At 38.4% G+C, this 16,362-nt stretch overlaps 1 protein-coding gene across 1 annotated transcript in view; it reads left to right on the top strand.

Moving 5' to 3' along the window:
• LOC104607406 (protein VAC14 homolog) overlaps positions 1 to 16,362 on the top strand; it is a 33,388-nt gene extending 17,026 nt beyond the window's left edge. The window contains exons 13-20 of the mRNA XM_010273047.3: positions 2,882 to 2,947; positions 12,067 to 12,182; positions 12,297 to 12,417; positions 12,512 to 12,673; positions 12,757 to 12,885; positions 14,921 to 14,989; positions 15,400 to 15,699; positions 15,872 to 16,362. Of these exons, the coding sequence (XP_010271349.1) occupies positions 2,882 to 2,947; positions 12,067 to 12,182; positions 12,297 to 12,417; positions 12,512 to 12,673; positions 12,757 to 12,885; positions 14,921 to 14,989; positions 15,400 to 15,699; positions 15,872 to 15,976 (1,068 nt within the window). The 3' untranslated portion in view covers positions 15,977 to 16,362. The remainder of the gene's footprint in view (positions 1 to 2,881; positions 2,948 to 12,066; positions 12,183 to 12,296; positions 12,418 to 12,511; positions 12,674 to 12,756; positions 12,886 to 14,920; positions 14,990 to 15,399; positions 15,700 to 15,871) is intronic.

The raw sequence follows: 16,362 nt of genomic DNA, 5'->3' as shown, positions 1-16,362 counted from the left end.
TGGAGTTGATTTGGGTTGGCAAAGGAAGGATCCTGAGAAGGTTGATTACAACTCTGTTCCATCGACTTCAAAGACTCCTAGGAGTTCAAATAAATCTCACATCGTGCATGTAACTAAGGTGTTCTCGTGGCTAAAAGAAGGTCTAGTTGGTGCAGCTCCTACTAGCAAGTACAAAAAATTGTATAAAAGAAGGGGTGCAAAGGAAAAAGTATTTGGAAATGGGCTTGTGCTGAAGAGGAGGTTGTGCAACTAAACTTTAGTTGCAAGAACAGGCAGGTGTTGGGTTCTTCTGCAGGGGAGGCGGTGCCAGTGGAGTTTTAGAGGAGAAGATTAGGGAAGGTGGTAGTGGAGTTGTAGAAAGAACTTTTGAGCTGTCCTCAGAGGGACAGAAGAAGGAAAAAGGAAGGATGGAGATCGAGAAGTCAACAACAGGGATGTTAGTGTTGGCAAATCCTTAGGCTTATTTTTCTTAGGAGAAGCTTTTGTTGGGAGATCTTTTGAAGAATTTGAGAGGAACAAAAGGGAAGAAAATTTGAAGAAACTTGTTCATGGAGGGGGAATTTGTAACAAGGAGGGTGAGTAGGAGGAGCTTCTTGAGGGGGAGGAGTGAAGTTGGAGTTGAGTAGGGGTGGGGTTGCGTGGCTCGATTCCCAGGAATTTTGTGTTTAAAGAATTTTGTATGTTTTTGTTCTTGAAGGGGGAGTGCGTGTCGGGTATGTAGGTGGTCATCCTTTGGAGTTGTTGATAGCTTTTTGTTTTGTTGGTGCAATCTCTGCACCCTATTGGTGGTTGTAATGTTGCTACCTTTTATTTTTATTAAAATTCTCTTTTACTATAAAAGGAAAAAAGTCAAGGTGGCAAATAAAATGCCATGCATAAGGAAGAGGAGATGCTGATAAAAAAAAAAGAAGAGATGATGACTAAAAGACCAGAAGGGAGACAAATAGAGATGTCTATTTAAGTCTTTTAATTTTCTCTTATATTGGTTTTCAAGCATTAAAAGTGAAATTATACTTCTAATAATTCCATGAAATTTTATAAACAAGTACGATGTTATTAGAAAACTTCCTTGATTTCTTTAGATTTTTCAAATATGTTAGTGAAATTAGTAAAATATTCCTAAAATTTCCCCATCTCTGCATGGTGAAATGTTCATTGGTATTGAAATCGCAAACCATGGTACTAACTTTTGATGCTTTTGCTCTTTGAATCTTTTTGAGTGCCTGTATTTCCAAGCACCTATAGTATTTTTCTTCAGCCATCACACAACCACCTTTGGATCCACTTCAACCATTAAATTCCAATATTTTTTGGATTTTTCCATTCTTAATTTCAGTAGTACTATAATAACTCTGCCCTAGTAGAGTTTCCATGTCCTATTGGTCTAGAGAAAAAAATGGATATTGCTCCACCATTCTCCCATGCTACTGTTGCTGCTGATAAATTCCGAATTTCCTTGGTTGCAACTTTATGTGTCTCAAGATTCTGTTTTGATATCAAATGCTAGTTAAAGTTGGCAGAACTGCAACAACGACAATATCATATTGAACAGTCTAGTTGAGCACAAAAGCTTGTTTGTCAAATGCTAGTTAAAGTTGCTTTTGTTTCTGTTGTTACTTGTAGTAAGGCTTCTCTTGGGAGGGTCATTGTTGTATCGTTCTTCTGCTCACATTTGTGTGCAGTTTGGTGTTGAATGAATAAAATTCACCCTGTTACTCAAAAAACACAGCTTATTCAAAGAGTAAACAAGGGCTTAATTTAAGAAGGGTTTAAGAAGCTAGCTTAAGAAGCCTACTGTCTTTGAGGAACTTTAGAGTGCAGCTAAGGCTTAGAGTTTCATTGTGCATGGGAAGGGATAAGTCCTAGGAATCTGGAAGATCATCTAGTTATGTAGCAGATTCCCTAGTTAGAGAAGAGGTCAATCAGTGAGGATTGGCACTGTGGCCCAACCATTTAGGTGAGGCCATGGTTTAGCTCTTGTTGAGGGTGCTCCGGGTCTCTATTGTGGGGTGGGATATGGCATTGCATTAGCATCTCGGGTTTCCTGTTGTAGTGTTGTTGTGGTTCCTTGTACCACTTTCTTTCATGTGCGTTCAATAAATTCTTAGTGAGCTGTTACCGATAAATCAAAAGAATTTGGCCTTGTAGGTGGATCTCAACCTATGGTAGTATACATGAGATACTATTGTGAGTTGTCACTTGTCACTTTTTTTCTATATGTGCATGGTAATTAAGTACCTTCATACTTATGATACCATATACCTGTACTCTAGATGTACTTTATTAATATTAGCACTTTTAAGATATGTAAAATGGTCTGTCATAACAAGTTATATTATAAAAGATCTTCACATGCTATAAATTTAATTATCCATAAAAATGTTATACGTAATTAAATATGGCAAGGCATAAGGAGATAACATTTAGCTTCAAAAAGTGGATATAAATGCATGGTATAAGTATATTATATGGGACACCCTTACTCTTATCCATATCCAGGATTTTAGGAAATGGAATCATATCCCTGTTTCCCATATTTGTGTCTGTGCTCATATCCGTATCTGGGTATCATGTTCATACTTCCTGTCATTTCTGACACTCCTACACTTGCTCCAGCTTATTATCATCATTATATGTTGCTTCTATATGGGAACCTTTTTATTTTACATTGATAGATAGGCTAGTTTTTGTGAGACAAATCAATATGATCTGTTAGATAGTTAAAGCTTTCATTAAATTGTTTTAATGGCGATTTCTGTTGCGTTATGTGCTGTTCACTACCTTGTGAAACTTGAAGTCTTCAATAAAGAAGGCCATATGATATATTTATTTACTTTTTTATGTGAGAAGTGTTTAAAATTCATTCTTGTTCCTGATACAGGTCTTAAACTTCTTGAATGACATATTTGACACCCTTCTTGGAGCTCTATCAGATTCTTCTGATAAGGTAATTGTTTTTACCTTGATGCATTCTTGTCTATGAAAGTTCCATGAAGGTGTGCTTTAAGATCATCTAAATTATGGATTAGTTTATTTTTTAAATATGCAACTTTGCATATGGTATCAGTATTTTCCCCTTTCCTGATCTTGTTTTTTTTTTCAGCCCTCCCTCTGTTGACATTGAGAATGCACTTTCTTGATTGGTAAAAAAAATCTTGCTATTCGTTATTTATGCCAGAACTAGAGGAAGTGCTTATAAGGGGATCCACATGTTGTAGTTGGTTGGTTCCTTTGTTTCATAGCTGTTGCATGAAGGAAGCAAGATTCGTGACATCCATACTGAACATTTTGTTTAAATGTGTCTTAAGAATACAAATTATTTTTCTGATTCCCTTGCAAAGAAAGGGCCCAATGGGACTGACCTATATTGGCAGCCTGATCTTGGAGGCATACGATGACTGTATATAGAGAGAGACTGCTATTTTGAGGTTTTTGTTATATGTACATAACTAACTTTAACTGAGCATTATCTTCGTTTTCCAATGAAATTTCTTAATCTGTTACTGAAAAGAAAACTAGATGAAGTGCTTATTTAAAATTTCCATTGTTTATCTATGGTTGGTTCACTTGTTCAGTGCAACAGCAGGGATTAATATTTCTGAAGTAATAAATCAAAAGAAAATAGAGAAGAAAAGAACAAAAAACAGCAAACTTGGAGAAGAAGGTGAGAATGAAAGGGGGGCAAAAGTACCTATCTGAGTATTTATAGTAAAAAGGTTATGCTCTACAATGACCATACTGCCCTTGTTGCTAATATAAAATAGACAAAAAAATAGAAGCTATATAGATTTATAAAAAAAAAATAGAAGCTATATAGCAGCTATATGAGACCAAAAAGAACATAAAACAGCATGTAAACATAGGGAATTACAGCTCAACACTCCTCAAGTTGGAATAGATATTGGTGGTTCCCAACTTGTATCTGTATCCAACTTGGATTTATAACTTCCTTGGTGAAGTTATCGGCTAATTTCATTTCAGAGGTTACATATGGCAAGCAGACTTCTTCAGATGCAATTCTTTTTGTAATGAAATGTGTATCAACTTAAATATTAACAGGTTTGTGGATGCCTCTAAGCTTAAGGAGATACCGTTGGCTCAGAAGACATTTACTTGGTCAAATCTCCAAGCTAGTTCCATATGCTCTAAGTTGGATAGGTTCCTCTTTTCTATAGAATGGGAAGAACACTGGGGGAACTTGACATCTAGAGCTCTACCTAGGGTGACCTTGGATCATTGACCCATAGTGTTATGCAAGGAAGAGAGGAGTGGAAGACCGGCCCCATGTAGATTTGAAAATGTGGTTACTCCATCCCGGGTTTACCAATAGAGTAAGGGAGTGGTGGAAGGAGTGTAACCCATTGGTGGAATGGGAGGGGATGAGATTTCATAAGAAACTACAATTTTTGAAAATAAAGATCAAGGAGTGGAATATCCTGGAGTTTGGGAGGTTAGAAGAAAAAAGAGAGATTTGATGGACCAACTTGAAAGCCTTGACTCTAAAGAAGAAAGGGGAGAATTTGGAGAGGAAGACAATGAACTAAGAAAGGGCTTGAGAAGACAGTTAGAGGATTGCCTGCATAAGGAGGAAATAAGTTGGAGGCAAAAATCTAGATGTAAATGGTTGCAAGAGGGAGACAGGAATACCAGGTACTTTCATTCTTTAGCAGATGGAAGAAGAAGGAGAAATTTCATCTCCAAATTGGTTGTGGATGGAATCGAGTTAACTCAACAAGAGGAGATAGCTGGGGCATGTGTAGAACACTTTAAATCCATTCTAAGAAGGCCTGTAAATGGAAGGGTGTGGGTAGAAGGTTTGGATTTGCCAGATGTAGGGGGGGATAATAGGAGGAGTTTGGAAAGGAACTTTGACTTGGAAGAGATTAAGGAGGCTGTGTTTTCTATGGACAGAACAAAAGCTTCAGGGCTGGATGGGTTCACCATGGCTTTTTATCAGGACTGTTGGGATATTTTGAAAGAGGACATTCTGATTGTTTTAGAGGAATTTCATAGGGGAGGAATTCTTAATCCGGGGGTGAATTCCACTTTTATAGCTTTGATTCCCAAAAAGAAAGAAGCTTCACATCCAAGGGACTTCAAACCAATCAGTCTGGTGAACAACCTGTACAAGATTATAACAAAGGTGTTATCTTTGAGGCTGAAGAAGGTATTGCCAGACATAATTGAACACAATCAAGGTGCCTTTGTAAGTGGAAGACAGATTACAGATCAAATCCTCATTGCTAATGAGAGTGTGGAGAGTTTTAAGAAGGATAAAAGGAAGGGAGTGGTTTGTAAGATGGCTATGGAGAAGGCTTATGACATGGTGGATTGGGAATTCTTAAGGAAAGTTATGTCCAAAATGGGGTTCTTGGATAGATGGTGCAAATGGATCATGGGCTATGATCGGAATTGTCATTATTCAGTGCTAGTGAATGGGACAATGGTAGATTTCTTCCCAGCCACTAGGGGTATAAGATAGGGAGACCCCTCATCTCCTTTTTTGTTCTTACTGGTTGATGTTCTGGGGAAATTGATTCACAGAGCAAACTCTAGGGGTCTCATTAGAGGCTGGAGGGTTAGAAGGGAGGAAATCCCACTCACTCACTTACAGTTTGCTGATGATACGATCCTGTTTTGTGAAGGAGGTAACGTGAGCTTCATCAGGAATATGAAACTTGTGATCCATCTATTTGAGCAAATGTCAAATTTGTAGGTGAACTTTGGGAAGAGCTATGTAGTGGGTGTGAATCTGGAGGAGAGAGAGATTAGGGAGAGTGCAGAAGTACTTAGGTGTGAAGTCTCAGGGTGGCTGTTGAGTTATCTAGGGTTGCCCCTAGGTGATAATCCTAAGAGAGAGAGCTTTTGGAATCCGGTGGTGGAAAGATTTGAAAAAAGACTTGTCTCTTGGAAAAAGAATTACCTTTCTTTGGGTGGTAGGATTACACTGATCAAGGCCATGTTAGCAAACATACCCATTTACTTCCTTTTAGTGTTTAAGATTCCAAGGAAGGTTTGTAGTAGGCTGGAGAGGTTGATGAGAGATTTCCTTTGGGAGCCAGGAGAGGAGAACAGGGACCATAGAGTTAGCTGGAAGGTGGTGACTAGGAGTAAAAATTTTGGGGTTTGGGGCTTGGGAACATTGGGAAAAGGAATTCGGCCCTTTTGGGGAAGTGGTTGTGGAGGTTTCCTTTGGAGTGGGAGAAGCTGTGGGCTAGAATAGTGGCAAGCATACATGGGCATGTTAGCAAACATGCCCATGTATGGAGAGGTTGAAGAGAGATTTCCTTTGGGAGCCAGGAGAGGAGAACAGGGACCATAGAGTTAGCTGGAAGGTGGTGACTAGGAGTAAAAATTTTGGGGGTTTGGGGCTTGGGAACATTGGGAAAAGGAATTCAGCCCTTTTGGGGAAGTGGTTGTGGAGGTTTCCTTTGGAGCGGGAGAAGCTGTGGGCTAGAATAGTGGCAAGCATACATGGGCTGGAGCAAAATGGATGGGATGCTGGAATCAGAGCAAGGACCACAAGCACTTCACCTTGGAAAGCCATTCATGATCTGCTTCCAGCTTTCTCCCCTCTTGTCGGGTATGATTTGAATTCAGGTAATTCCATAAAATTTTGGGAACAAATTTGGGCGGGGAATGCTCCTCTTAAGGACCAGTTTCCTTCTTTTTATGCTCTTTCTGATCTTAAACATGAGCCAATTTCTTCTTTCATCACCCATTCCTCTTCCAGTTCGGGGTTTAGGTGGAACCTGGGTCTGAGGAGGGCTGTGAGGGATTCAGACCTTGATAGTATTTCGAGCCTCCATGAACTTCTTGATAATGTGTTCTTAGACCCTTCTAAGGTGGACTCTAGAATTTGGACCCCTACCCCCACGGGCTCTTTTTCTTGTGCTTCCTTCTTCAAAGTCCTTTGCCAGTCCACCAGTCCTACAACCTCCCCTTTCCCAGTTAATGAGATTTGGTGCAGACCAATCCTCCTAGGGTTAGTGGTTTTTGTTGGGAAATCTATTTGGAAAGATTCAACATTGGGGATTTGCTCCAAAAGAAGAGACCCAATACTTGCTTGTCACCTCACTGGTGTGTTCTTTGCAAAGCGAATGGGGAGACTGGTTTTCACTTTCTGGTGTCTTGCTAATTTGCGAAGTCAATTTCGGAGTGGGCTTTTTCTCTCTTTGGGTGCAGGTGGAACCCTCCATCAGACTTGTTGAGCCTTTTTTCCCCTTCTTTTTTCAGGTGGCACATGAAAAGGGGAAGGACTATGTGGAGAGGGCTGAGGGCTGCAATATGCTGGTCATTATGGGAAGAAAGAAATTCTAGGATCTTCTCGGTAAAGGAGAGGAGCTGAAGAATTGATTGCCGTGATCCATATAAGGGCTGTACAGTGGCTGAAATCACTAGAGCTATTTACAGACTACACAATGGAAGACATGTTGAGAAAGTGGGGGGAGATTGCAAATTGCACAGATCAAACCAATGATAAGGGTGTCTTGGACTCCCCCACCTGCTGGATTCTTAAAATTAAATTTCGATGGGAGCTGTAGGGGGAATCTTGGACATTCAGGGATTGGAGGTGTTTTTAGGGATGAGAACGGGATCATCTCTGCCCTGTTCTCAGGCCCAATTGGTGTCGGGGATTCCCTTAGAGCTGAGATCTTGGCAGTTATGGAAGGAGTTCAGAAAGCCAAGGAGATGAATGTTAGAAGACTCTTAATTGAAGGGGACTTGGAGGCAGAGATAGGGTGGCTGATTAAAGACAACTGCGGCTTATGGAACTACAGAAATGAGAAGAGGAAATTCAGGTGGCTGGTGCGGGGGATGGAAATCGGGATGGGCTGGGTTAAGAGATCAGCTAATTCTTTAGCTGATGGGTTTGCTAAACAAGGGATAGAAAGGGAAGCAATGTTTTGGGCTACGTTGTAACTTAACTGTTTATTTTTTTCTTTTCCCTCTTTGGAGGGTTTAAGTTGTATTCGGAAGGTAAGAGTGTTTGTCTTCCGTGCTGTAATTAGTTTGATGTTTCAATGAATATAATGAATTTGTTATTGATCAAAAAAAAAATTTTTAGTCCTGTCATGTTGTATTGGATTATGTGTTATGTTGATGGCTGCTTAATTATCACAATATAACATTAGTGGCCTTTCATAATCAACACCTAACTCCTTAAGAAGGGACTGAACCATAACGCTTTAGATACATCATGGGCTATAGATTTATATTCTACTTCAACACTAGAACGAGCAACAACACTTCGATTCTTGTTCTTCTAAGAAACAAGATTGCCACCAATAAGAGGATACTGTCAAGATGTAATTCAATATTGATACACACAGCTCAATCTACATCTGTGTACACTTTTATCTTAACATGACCGTAACTACTTCACAATATCCATCTGCTATGATGCTTTTTCAAATAAGCAAGTGTCTTATCAATAGCTGCACGTTTTGTAATCCTAGGGGCATGCATATATTGACTAACAACACTGATTGCATGTGAGATGCCAGGTTGAGTCATACATAGGTAATTTACCCACAAGTCTTTGATACATGACCTTATTCTTAGAAACTCTCCATTCTTTGCATTAATCCTGTGATTCTCAAGGTTTGAAATTTAAATATGTATCGAGCTGTATCGGTTGATACATATCGTATCGGGGGCTTCCCAATATGCCCCTACAGGGGGTGTTTCGGGGTTTAACCCGGTTCAGAGGGTAGACAGGTCTTAAACTGACCCCTCTGAACCAGGTTAAAAAAACTAAAAAAAAAAGGAGAAATCAGCTTAGATACAGGCCAATACGCCCCTACCGGCGTATTGGCCATATCGATATTTGAACCTTGGTGATTCTATTCAGTTGGTTTAACCCCCAACTCTCCAATTTCCTTATGGAGGTCAAGAACATATTTCCTCTGGGAAATAAAGATACCATGTTGTGACCTAGTAACTTTAATGTGCAAAAATATCTTAGTTTACCCAAATCTTTCACCTCAAACTCTATATTGAGAAGAAGCTTCAGTGAATCAATTTTAGCCATGTTATTATCAGTCACGACTATATCAGCAACATAGACAACTAGGATAGTCAACTGAGTTCCCTCCCTTTGAAAGACCATGAAATAGGTGAGCTGGTTCCTTTGCTTTGCATGCTTTAGGATGTCAACTTGTATAGTATTGATGAGAGGGTGTCACCCCTACTGTTGAAGATAGTTTCACCTGTGCCTTTTTTTAGGACATTTTACACACCAAATGAGGACACTTTCTTTCTTGTTAAAGAGTTTTAGTTTAGCCTAATTTGGTAATTCCCCCAAAATTAAGATGTTTTGTTGGGAGGCAGCCAATCAAATCATAAGCACCTATGGAAGACTCCAAAAGGAAGTGGAAAAATTGATCTCTCTCACCACATGTGTGTGCGTCCTTTGCTTGAAGTGTGGGGAAACTGCAAACTACTCCTTTTGCATTGTCCCCATGCCTCTTAGGTGTGGTAAGTGGCAACATTCTCCCTTTGGTTGGAAGAGCTTGGGGTGGCACCCTTTAAAGTTGTGGATTTGTTTGACTGAGATGTGATGAGCTGCTCTAGGGGTGATCATTTTTCTTTGATAAGTAGGGGGGTGATCATTTTCAGTTTGGGAATTTCTGGGCTTGGGCCTAGGTTTTTGTGTTCAGGCCTAGCCTGGCCTGGGCCTGCAATATATTATTTATATATTAAATATATACTTGTATATATGTTATTTTTTATAAATATATGTTTATATATAAATATTATAAAATACCACATATAATATATAATATTTCATATTTATATAAATTTTATCTTATATTTTTATACATGTTATACGTCATGTAGCCAATCCTATATAGTTGGGATAAGGCATGAATGATGATGATGGTGTTATATGTCATAATATAAAATGTTATGTGTATTTTATAAAATTTAATTTGTGACTTGGGCCCAAAGCCTGGCTTGGCCTGAACTGGCCCATGATTGCCTCTAAGCTGCTCTATCTGAAGACAGAAAATACTGTGGCAATGTGTATGTGTGGTGTATCCCCCCTCTTTTTGTTATTAATGAATCATAGATGTTGCCTCTTAAAAAAAGTGTGGTGCAGCTTTATGGGGACTTTGGTGTGAAATAAATGCTAGAATCTTTGAAGAGAAATTGATTGAACTCACAATGATAAGTGCCGCAAATTGGGCATTGATTTGTAATGAGTTTAAAGGTGTCAATCTAAATGATATGATATGTTGAGGGAGTGGCAAATTTTTGCAAGGTTTCAAAGTAGCAGGCCTCAGAGGGTAGTGGAATGGTCCCCACAGTTGGGGTTATAAACTAAACTTTGATGGGTGCTGTCTTGGTAATATGGGAGAGACAGGAGTGGGAGGAGTGGTGAGGGACCATGAGGGCAACATAAATCTTAGTTACTGGGGTCCAGCTGGCCATGGGAACTCCCTAAGGTAAGAATTGATAGCCCTAATGCAAGTGTTAAAGCTAATGGCACTGGCGTACTGTAGGAATTGAAGAGTGTGGAGATTGAGGGTGATTTCCAAACAATTATCTGCTGGATGAGGACTCTGGATCAGACCCCATGGCAATTCAGGCTTATGGTGAGATTGGCTCATTCTCTAGGTTTCAATTTTTTTTTTTTTTGATGAATAGTAGAAAAAATATTTTATTAATAGGACATCATAATCAAGTTATACAAAAGACTTCCCAAGGGGAGGTGCGAGATGCAGCCTCCCAAACAACACCACATTACAACTGAGCCCAGAAAAGATGATCCCTATGCATCCCTTGCTTAGCTAAAGAGTCAGCTATTCCATTAGTTGGGGTGGAGAGGGATGTACTTGAATGGGGCTGCCCAAGGCCGGGTTGTAATCTGTAACAGATTATAACTATGTTTTTCTGCTTTTTAGGATGCTATTGATGTAAGCTGCTTTGTACTCATTGGCTTGCTGCTCACCTTGGCTGAACCAGGGTGAAAATGGTTTAATGGGTGAACCGATTCATAGCCAACTGGTCTAAAGATAAGATCCTAATAAGTTCTATCCCACAAGAAACTGATCATTGATGAAGGAGGGGAGTGGAGGTGGCCAGGGAGGTATCAAAGACTAATGGTGATGGCAGCATGGAAGATGAGTCCAACTGTCCAAAATCCCGGAGGAACAGAGAAAACTTAGTTTAGAACTTAGATGGAGTGGAGGAACCATGAACAGAGAGAGGATGAGGTACTGAAGGTGTCACCTTTAGCAATGATGGAACCAATTAATACAGAAGACCTAAACAACTTGAGAAGAGTGCAAATAGCTAACACAACAGCAGAGACATTATTAGAAGGGAGGAATTTTTCGCTTGACACAAATATACATGACATTTGACCAGAATGTCCAGAGTGTCAGATGTTTCCAATGTTCCACAATGGTTACTGATTGTTGTTCAACATTTCAAAGAAGCATATATTTTAACAGCAGTTTTGATTTAAAATCTGATTACGTTTTTTTTTTCATTTTTTTTTGGTTTGTTTTGCCCTTATTTTGGTAAGGATTGACAAGTTTCTTTTGGTAAAATTGACATGATAGTCAGGAGTGGCCTTTGCAGATTTTATTGTTTTGATAAGATTGTTACAGAATAGCAATTTGGTCTTTTGCGGATTTTGAGGGCAGTTGGATGCTTAATATAGAAGCAGTGGGGAAAATTTAGGTGTGTCTTTGTGGTCCAATTCTAAGTATTTGTCATTCTGAAATTAATGACAAACTTTAAGTGGAATTAGTAATTATTAACCAAAATTTAATCCATTTACTGTTTTTTTCTACCTATGATAATTTTCTTGGCTAATGCAGTTTTAAATGAATCTTTGCTTTATTATAAAATATAAAAGAGGTAAAGATGCACACTACCTTGCCATTGTTTAACATTGTTTTTTGATTTTGTGCATTTCATTCTGGTATCATGAAAATTATACTCAAAAATTCAAGTGGTCCATTGCCATTATTTCATGAGTTTGAGTTGCGGGTATTGGGACTTGTTTTGTCTTCACCTGCTCTTTAAATCTAAATTGTTTCCATTGTGTAGGTTGTGCTCCTGGTGCTTGAGGTGCATGCATGTATAGCAAGAGATGAACCTCATTTCCGCCAACTTGTTGTTTTTCTAATGCATAACTTCCGGGTCAACCTTTCACTTCTTGAGAGGTGAATTTCTTTACTGAAGTTTGAGATTTCAGCTTTGTTTTTTTATTTATTCTGTTTTGAAAATTTAAACATACATCCGGTCTTTTATGAAAGCTTCATATTTCTGTTTTCCAGGCGTGGTGCTTTGATAATCCGTCGACTTTGTGTGCTTTTGGATGCTGAAAGAGTCTACAGGGAACTCTCCAGAATTCTTGAGGGAGAAGCTGACTTGGATTTTGCCTCTGTCATGGTTCAGGTTTTAAATTTTTTTGGTTATTCTTGTATCCCTGTTGGAGTCTACAAAATGGTTCTTATGGTTCATTTATAACACATTTTCTTTGCCTTTTCAGGCTCTGAATTTGATTTTGCTTACTTCATCTGAATTGTCTGGTTTGCGGGATCTTCTGAAGCAATCACTGGTGAATGCTGCTGGAAAAGATTTATTTGTTTCTTTGTATTCTTCTTGGTGTCATTCACCAATGGCAACAATAAGTCTTTGCTTATTAGCTCAGGTATGTATGATCTGATGGCTATTCCCTCCAATCATTGAGTACCTTGTTGCTTTTTCATAAATGTTTATGATATTTATTGACAGGCATACCAGCACGCAAGTTGTGTGATTCAGTCATTGGTGGAGGAAGATATCAATGCCAAATTCTTAGTTCAGCTGGACAAACTGATCCGCTTGCTGGAGACTCCAGTCTTTGCTTATCTAAGATTGCAGGTTTGTGGTGGGCTACTAATTGTTTCTCTAATTCAAAAGTTCAGAAGTCTTAGTTTGAAAATGCAATATCTTCACCATTATGTGTAACCTATTTTTTTAAAGTGGAAGTTGAGTGAGGTGAGCATAAGGTAAGCCTTGATGCATGATGTCTCTAACTTAATGAGAATTCTTGTTTCAAATAATTAAATGTGACAAGGTATAGAAATATGTAGAAAAAGGACTATTTTATATAGGAGATATATGGGAACAGGGAGGAAACTGAGCCCCCCCCCCCCAACAAATTCCTGGTTCCACCTAAACCTAAAACAAATCGACACAAAATCTATTCTATATACTTAAGATACAGTTGTCCATGTCAGAATTCTCACATTGCTTCCAAACCCTTTTATAATTTTGTAGTTTTTGGAAATTTTCAAAAATAAAAAATGATACTATTTAAACTCACCGACAACTAATTCATATTCTTTTTCATTAGGAAATTGAATGTACTCACTCCCCTGTAGAACAAGGACATCTTTTTAACACCAGCTTGTGCATTACACAGGTCTCTTCTAGTCCCTCCTTAAATGCAGAGAAGTCTCTTGAGGCCCCATCAAAATTGGCATTTTTTTAGATACACCAACCAATTCCAGAAGGCCCCATACTCCAAAGACAAGATAGACCATCACCACAACAAAAACTTAGGGCCAAGATTGAGATATAGCCCTAATCAGATGTTATTATTGCATTATTCAATCCACATTTTCTTCCTTATTGGTGTAGCAGATGTATTGCCTCCAATTCAGTACAAGTTTTTAGTGCTAAAGGAATATATTGTCCAAGTCTGGTTGCATTCTCTATTTAATGATTAATTGATTAACTGCAATTCCAACAACTATTTCCTGCCTGATTCTTACAAAGTTGTAGAGATGATGGGCCGAATGGGCCTTAGTTTCTTTTTTTTTTTTCTTTAAGTTATGTTTATGACTTGTGTTAGGTAGTGGGCCTTAATTATGGGCCTGTTTCTCTTTTTTATTGTTTTTTATTGCTGTCTTTATTGTTGGACGCCTTACTAAGAGCACTCATGTAATTTTCCTTATTTTTTACAACAAAAGAATAAAAGAGATCATTGGGGGCTGAAGAGGGGTCAAAACTCTCACTTTTCTTCCTTCCCTTCTTCTTCCTCCTTTACTTTTCTCTCTTCCATCTTCTTCTCTTCTGTTTTTCTTTTCTTTATTTCAGATTATTGCAGGTGGGATCTGCAACTAAAGTAATTAATGTTTCTTCAGAATTTGGAAAACTCTAAAATTTATAACTACCAATGCTTACTTGTCATCATTGAAAAAAGGAAAAAGATATTAATTCTTTTCCCAAAATTGGGAAAGCTTCAGTTCCAGTCTTATTGGTGAGTATAGCTTTTCTCAATTAGGATTTTATAGTGTTTAGCTTATCTGAATTATGATTCAGCAGTAGGGGCAGAATTTAATGGAATCTCACACCTTTTGTTGTTTGCTATCCATTAGGAAGGAGAGGAATGGGAAAATCTTTGGCAAACAGTCTTTAGTTGCAGAACTTGGTGGTAAAATAGAAGGCACAAAAAAGAGATGGGAAGCATTCTCGCAGCCTTTGAAGGTCTTTAAAGGGAACACTTTAGGGACAAGTGGCATCAGAACTTGTTTTTCTGATAGTAAATAAAAAGAAATTTTATTAAATAGAAAAAGCAGTCTTACAATATCGATTGTGTGACGAAGCACCACCGACAACTCCAAATTAGTCCAAAAATCTAATCCAAACAAATCTCTCTTCAATTTTAACAAATTCTGCTAGCACCAAAATCCAGTTTAATACCAGATTCCCTATTTCCTATTAAAGCCTGATCATTTTGATCCATCTTTTGTTGTTTAATTGATGAATCTGATTTATCTGTTATGTTGCCTTTGTTTCTCAGTCTTATTTATGTACTTGCTTTGGCTGCTCTGAAGGAACCTCTCCTTCCTTTGTTTTCTCTTTATCCAAACAAGGTGGAGCTTATTTCATCCAATTTTTGATGTTGCAGCTTCTTGAACCTGGAAGACACATATGGTTGTTGAAGGCCCTGTATGGCCTTATTATGTTGCTACCCCAGGTATGCCTAAAACTTAAAGACATCTCTCTCTTTATTCATTACTTGACTTGAGGAAACTGGGGTGGACACTATTATTTTTTTTTCTGCACATTAAGATAGGGGTTTTTTGGTTAATTTCCCTATGTAGAGAGGAACTGGATATCCTGCTTGTAAGTATAAACTTAGATGATTTTGTAACCCTCTGAATACCGAAGCTACTTTGAATGGAGAAGGTGAACTTATTGAAATATCATTGATTGTGATAGGTTCTCTCACCAGTGTTGCCATACTGCTTGCAAAATTATTTACAGATTAATTTCAAAGCCCTGATTTTTGCCCATACACCAACTAATATGCATATTTCTTGTCATTGGACCTTATTGTTCGAGTTTTTGGAATCTTCTGTTCAATCGTAACTTCATTCGTTGCAGCAAAGTTCAGCCTTCAAGATACTGCGAACTAGATTAAGAACTGTGCCTTTATACTCCTTCAGTGATGAGCAATTGAAGCGAGCATCTTCAGGAAACCCATATTCACAGATTTTACATCACATGCCGAGTGGATCGCATATAATGGAGGATGGGGACAAGAATCAGGATTCAAGTAATATTCATAATGGAATCAATTTTGCATCACGGTTACAGCAGTTTGAACACATGCAGCACCAACACCGCATAAACACAAAACCACGATTGCAGTCTCATAATTCCTCTTCATCCAACTTATCACAGGTTGGCCAAATTACGTCAGCACATTGTTTATCTTAGTCATGTATTTTATGATATTCGTGATAATATCCTTTCAACCTGAACTTTTCAAATGTTCAAATTTTCGTTTCTGTCCTATATAGATTTGCCATTTTCTTGTCTGAAACATAAAGGGGTACAACAATTTGATGTGCAGGAGGTGCAAAGATTGTCTCTGGAAGAAGCTCACCGACCTTCACCCATGCCAGAGATGACCCACCCTCCAAGATCATGGAGAGGGCCAGGACAATTACAACATTGACTCGATGCTTCATCTTTGCTCTGGTTATAGTTTGTTATTCTACCAAGCTCGTTTTTGAGGAATACGCAATTACACATATTATTTTTATGTTCACAAATCAGACAAGGTCTGGTATAATTGTAAAATTGTATATCTTAGTGGTTTGTTGTGATGAATTTGTGGAGGTTGGGATTGGTAGGAATTGGGTTTACTGAAGATAAAGCTTGGGCATTCCTGGGCTATTCTTTTGCTTTTGCAGACGGTATGCTCGTGTGGTTCTGTTATTTTTTTTATTGGAGACCATATGGGCAAGAAGGAAAAATTGAATGTAGGGTATGCAGTTCGTTGTATTGTTATCATTGACAGCAATCTCAAAAAAAAGTAAAGCATTCAGGGAATTGTGTACA

The sequence above is a fragment of the Nelumbo nucifera genome, chromosome 4 (genome assembly GCF_055504915.1).
Source record: "Nelumbo nucifera cultivar China Antique chromosome 4, China Antique-T2T, whole genome shotgun sequence".
In the NCBI taxonomy this organism is placed as follows: Eukaryota; Viridiplantae; Streptophyta; class Magnoliopsida; order Proteales; family Nelumbonaceae; genus Nelumbo; species Nelumbo nucifera.
This window is presented reverse-complemented; position numbering and strand designations above follow the sequence as displayed.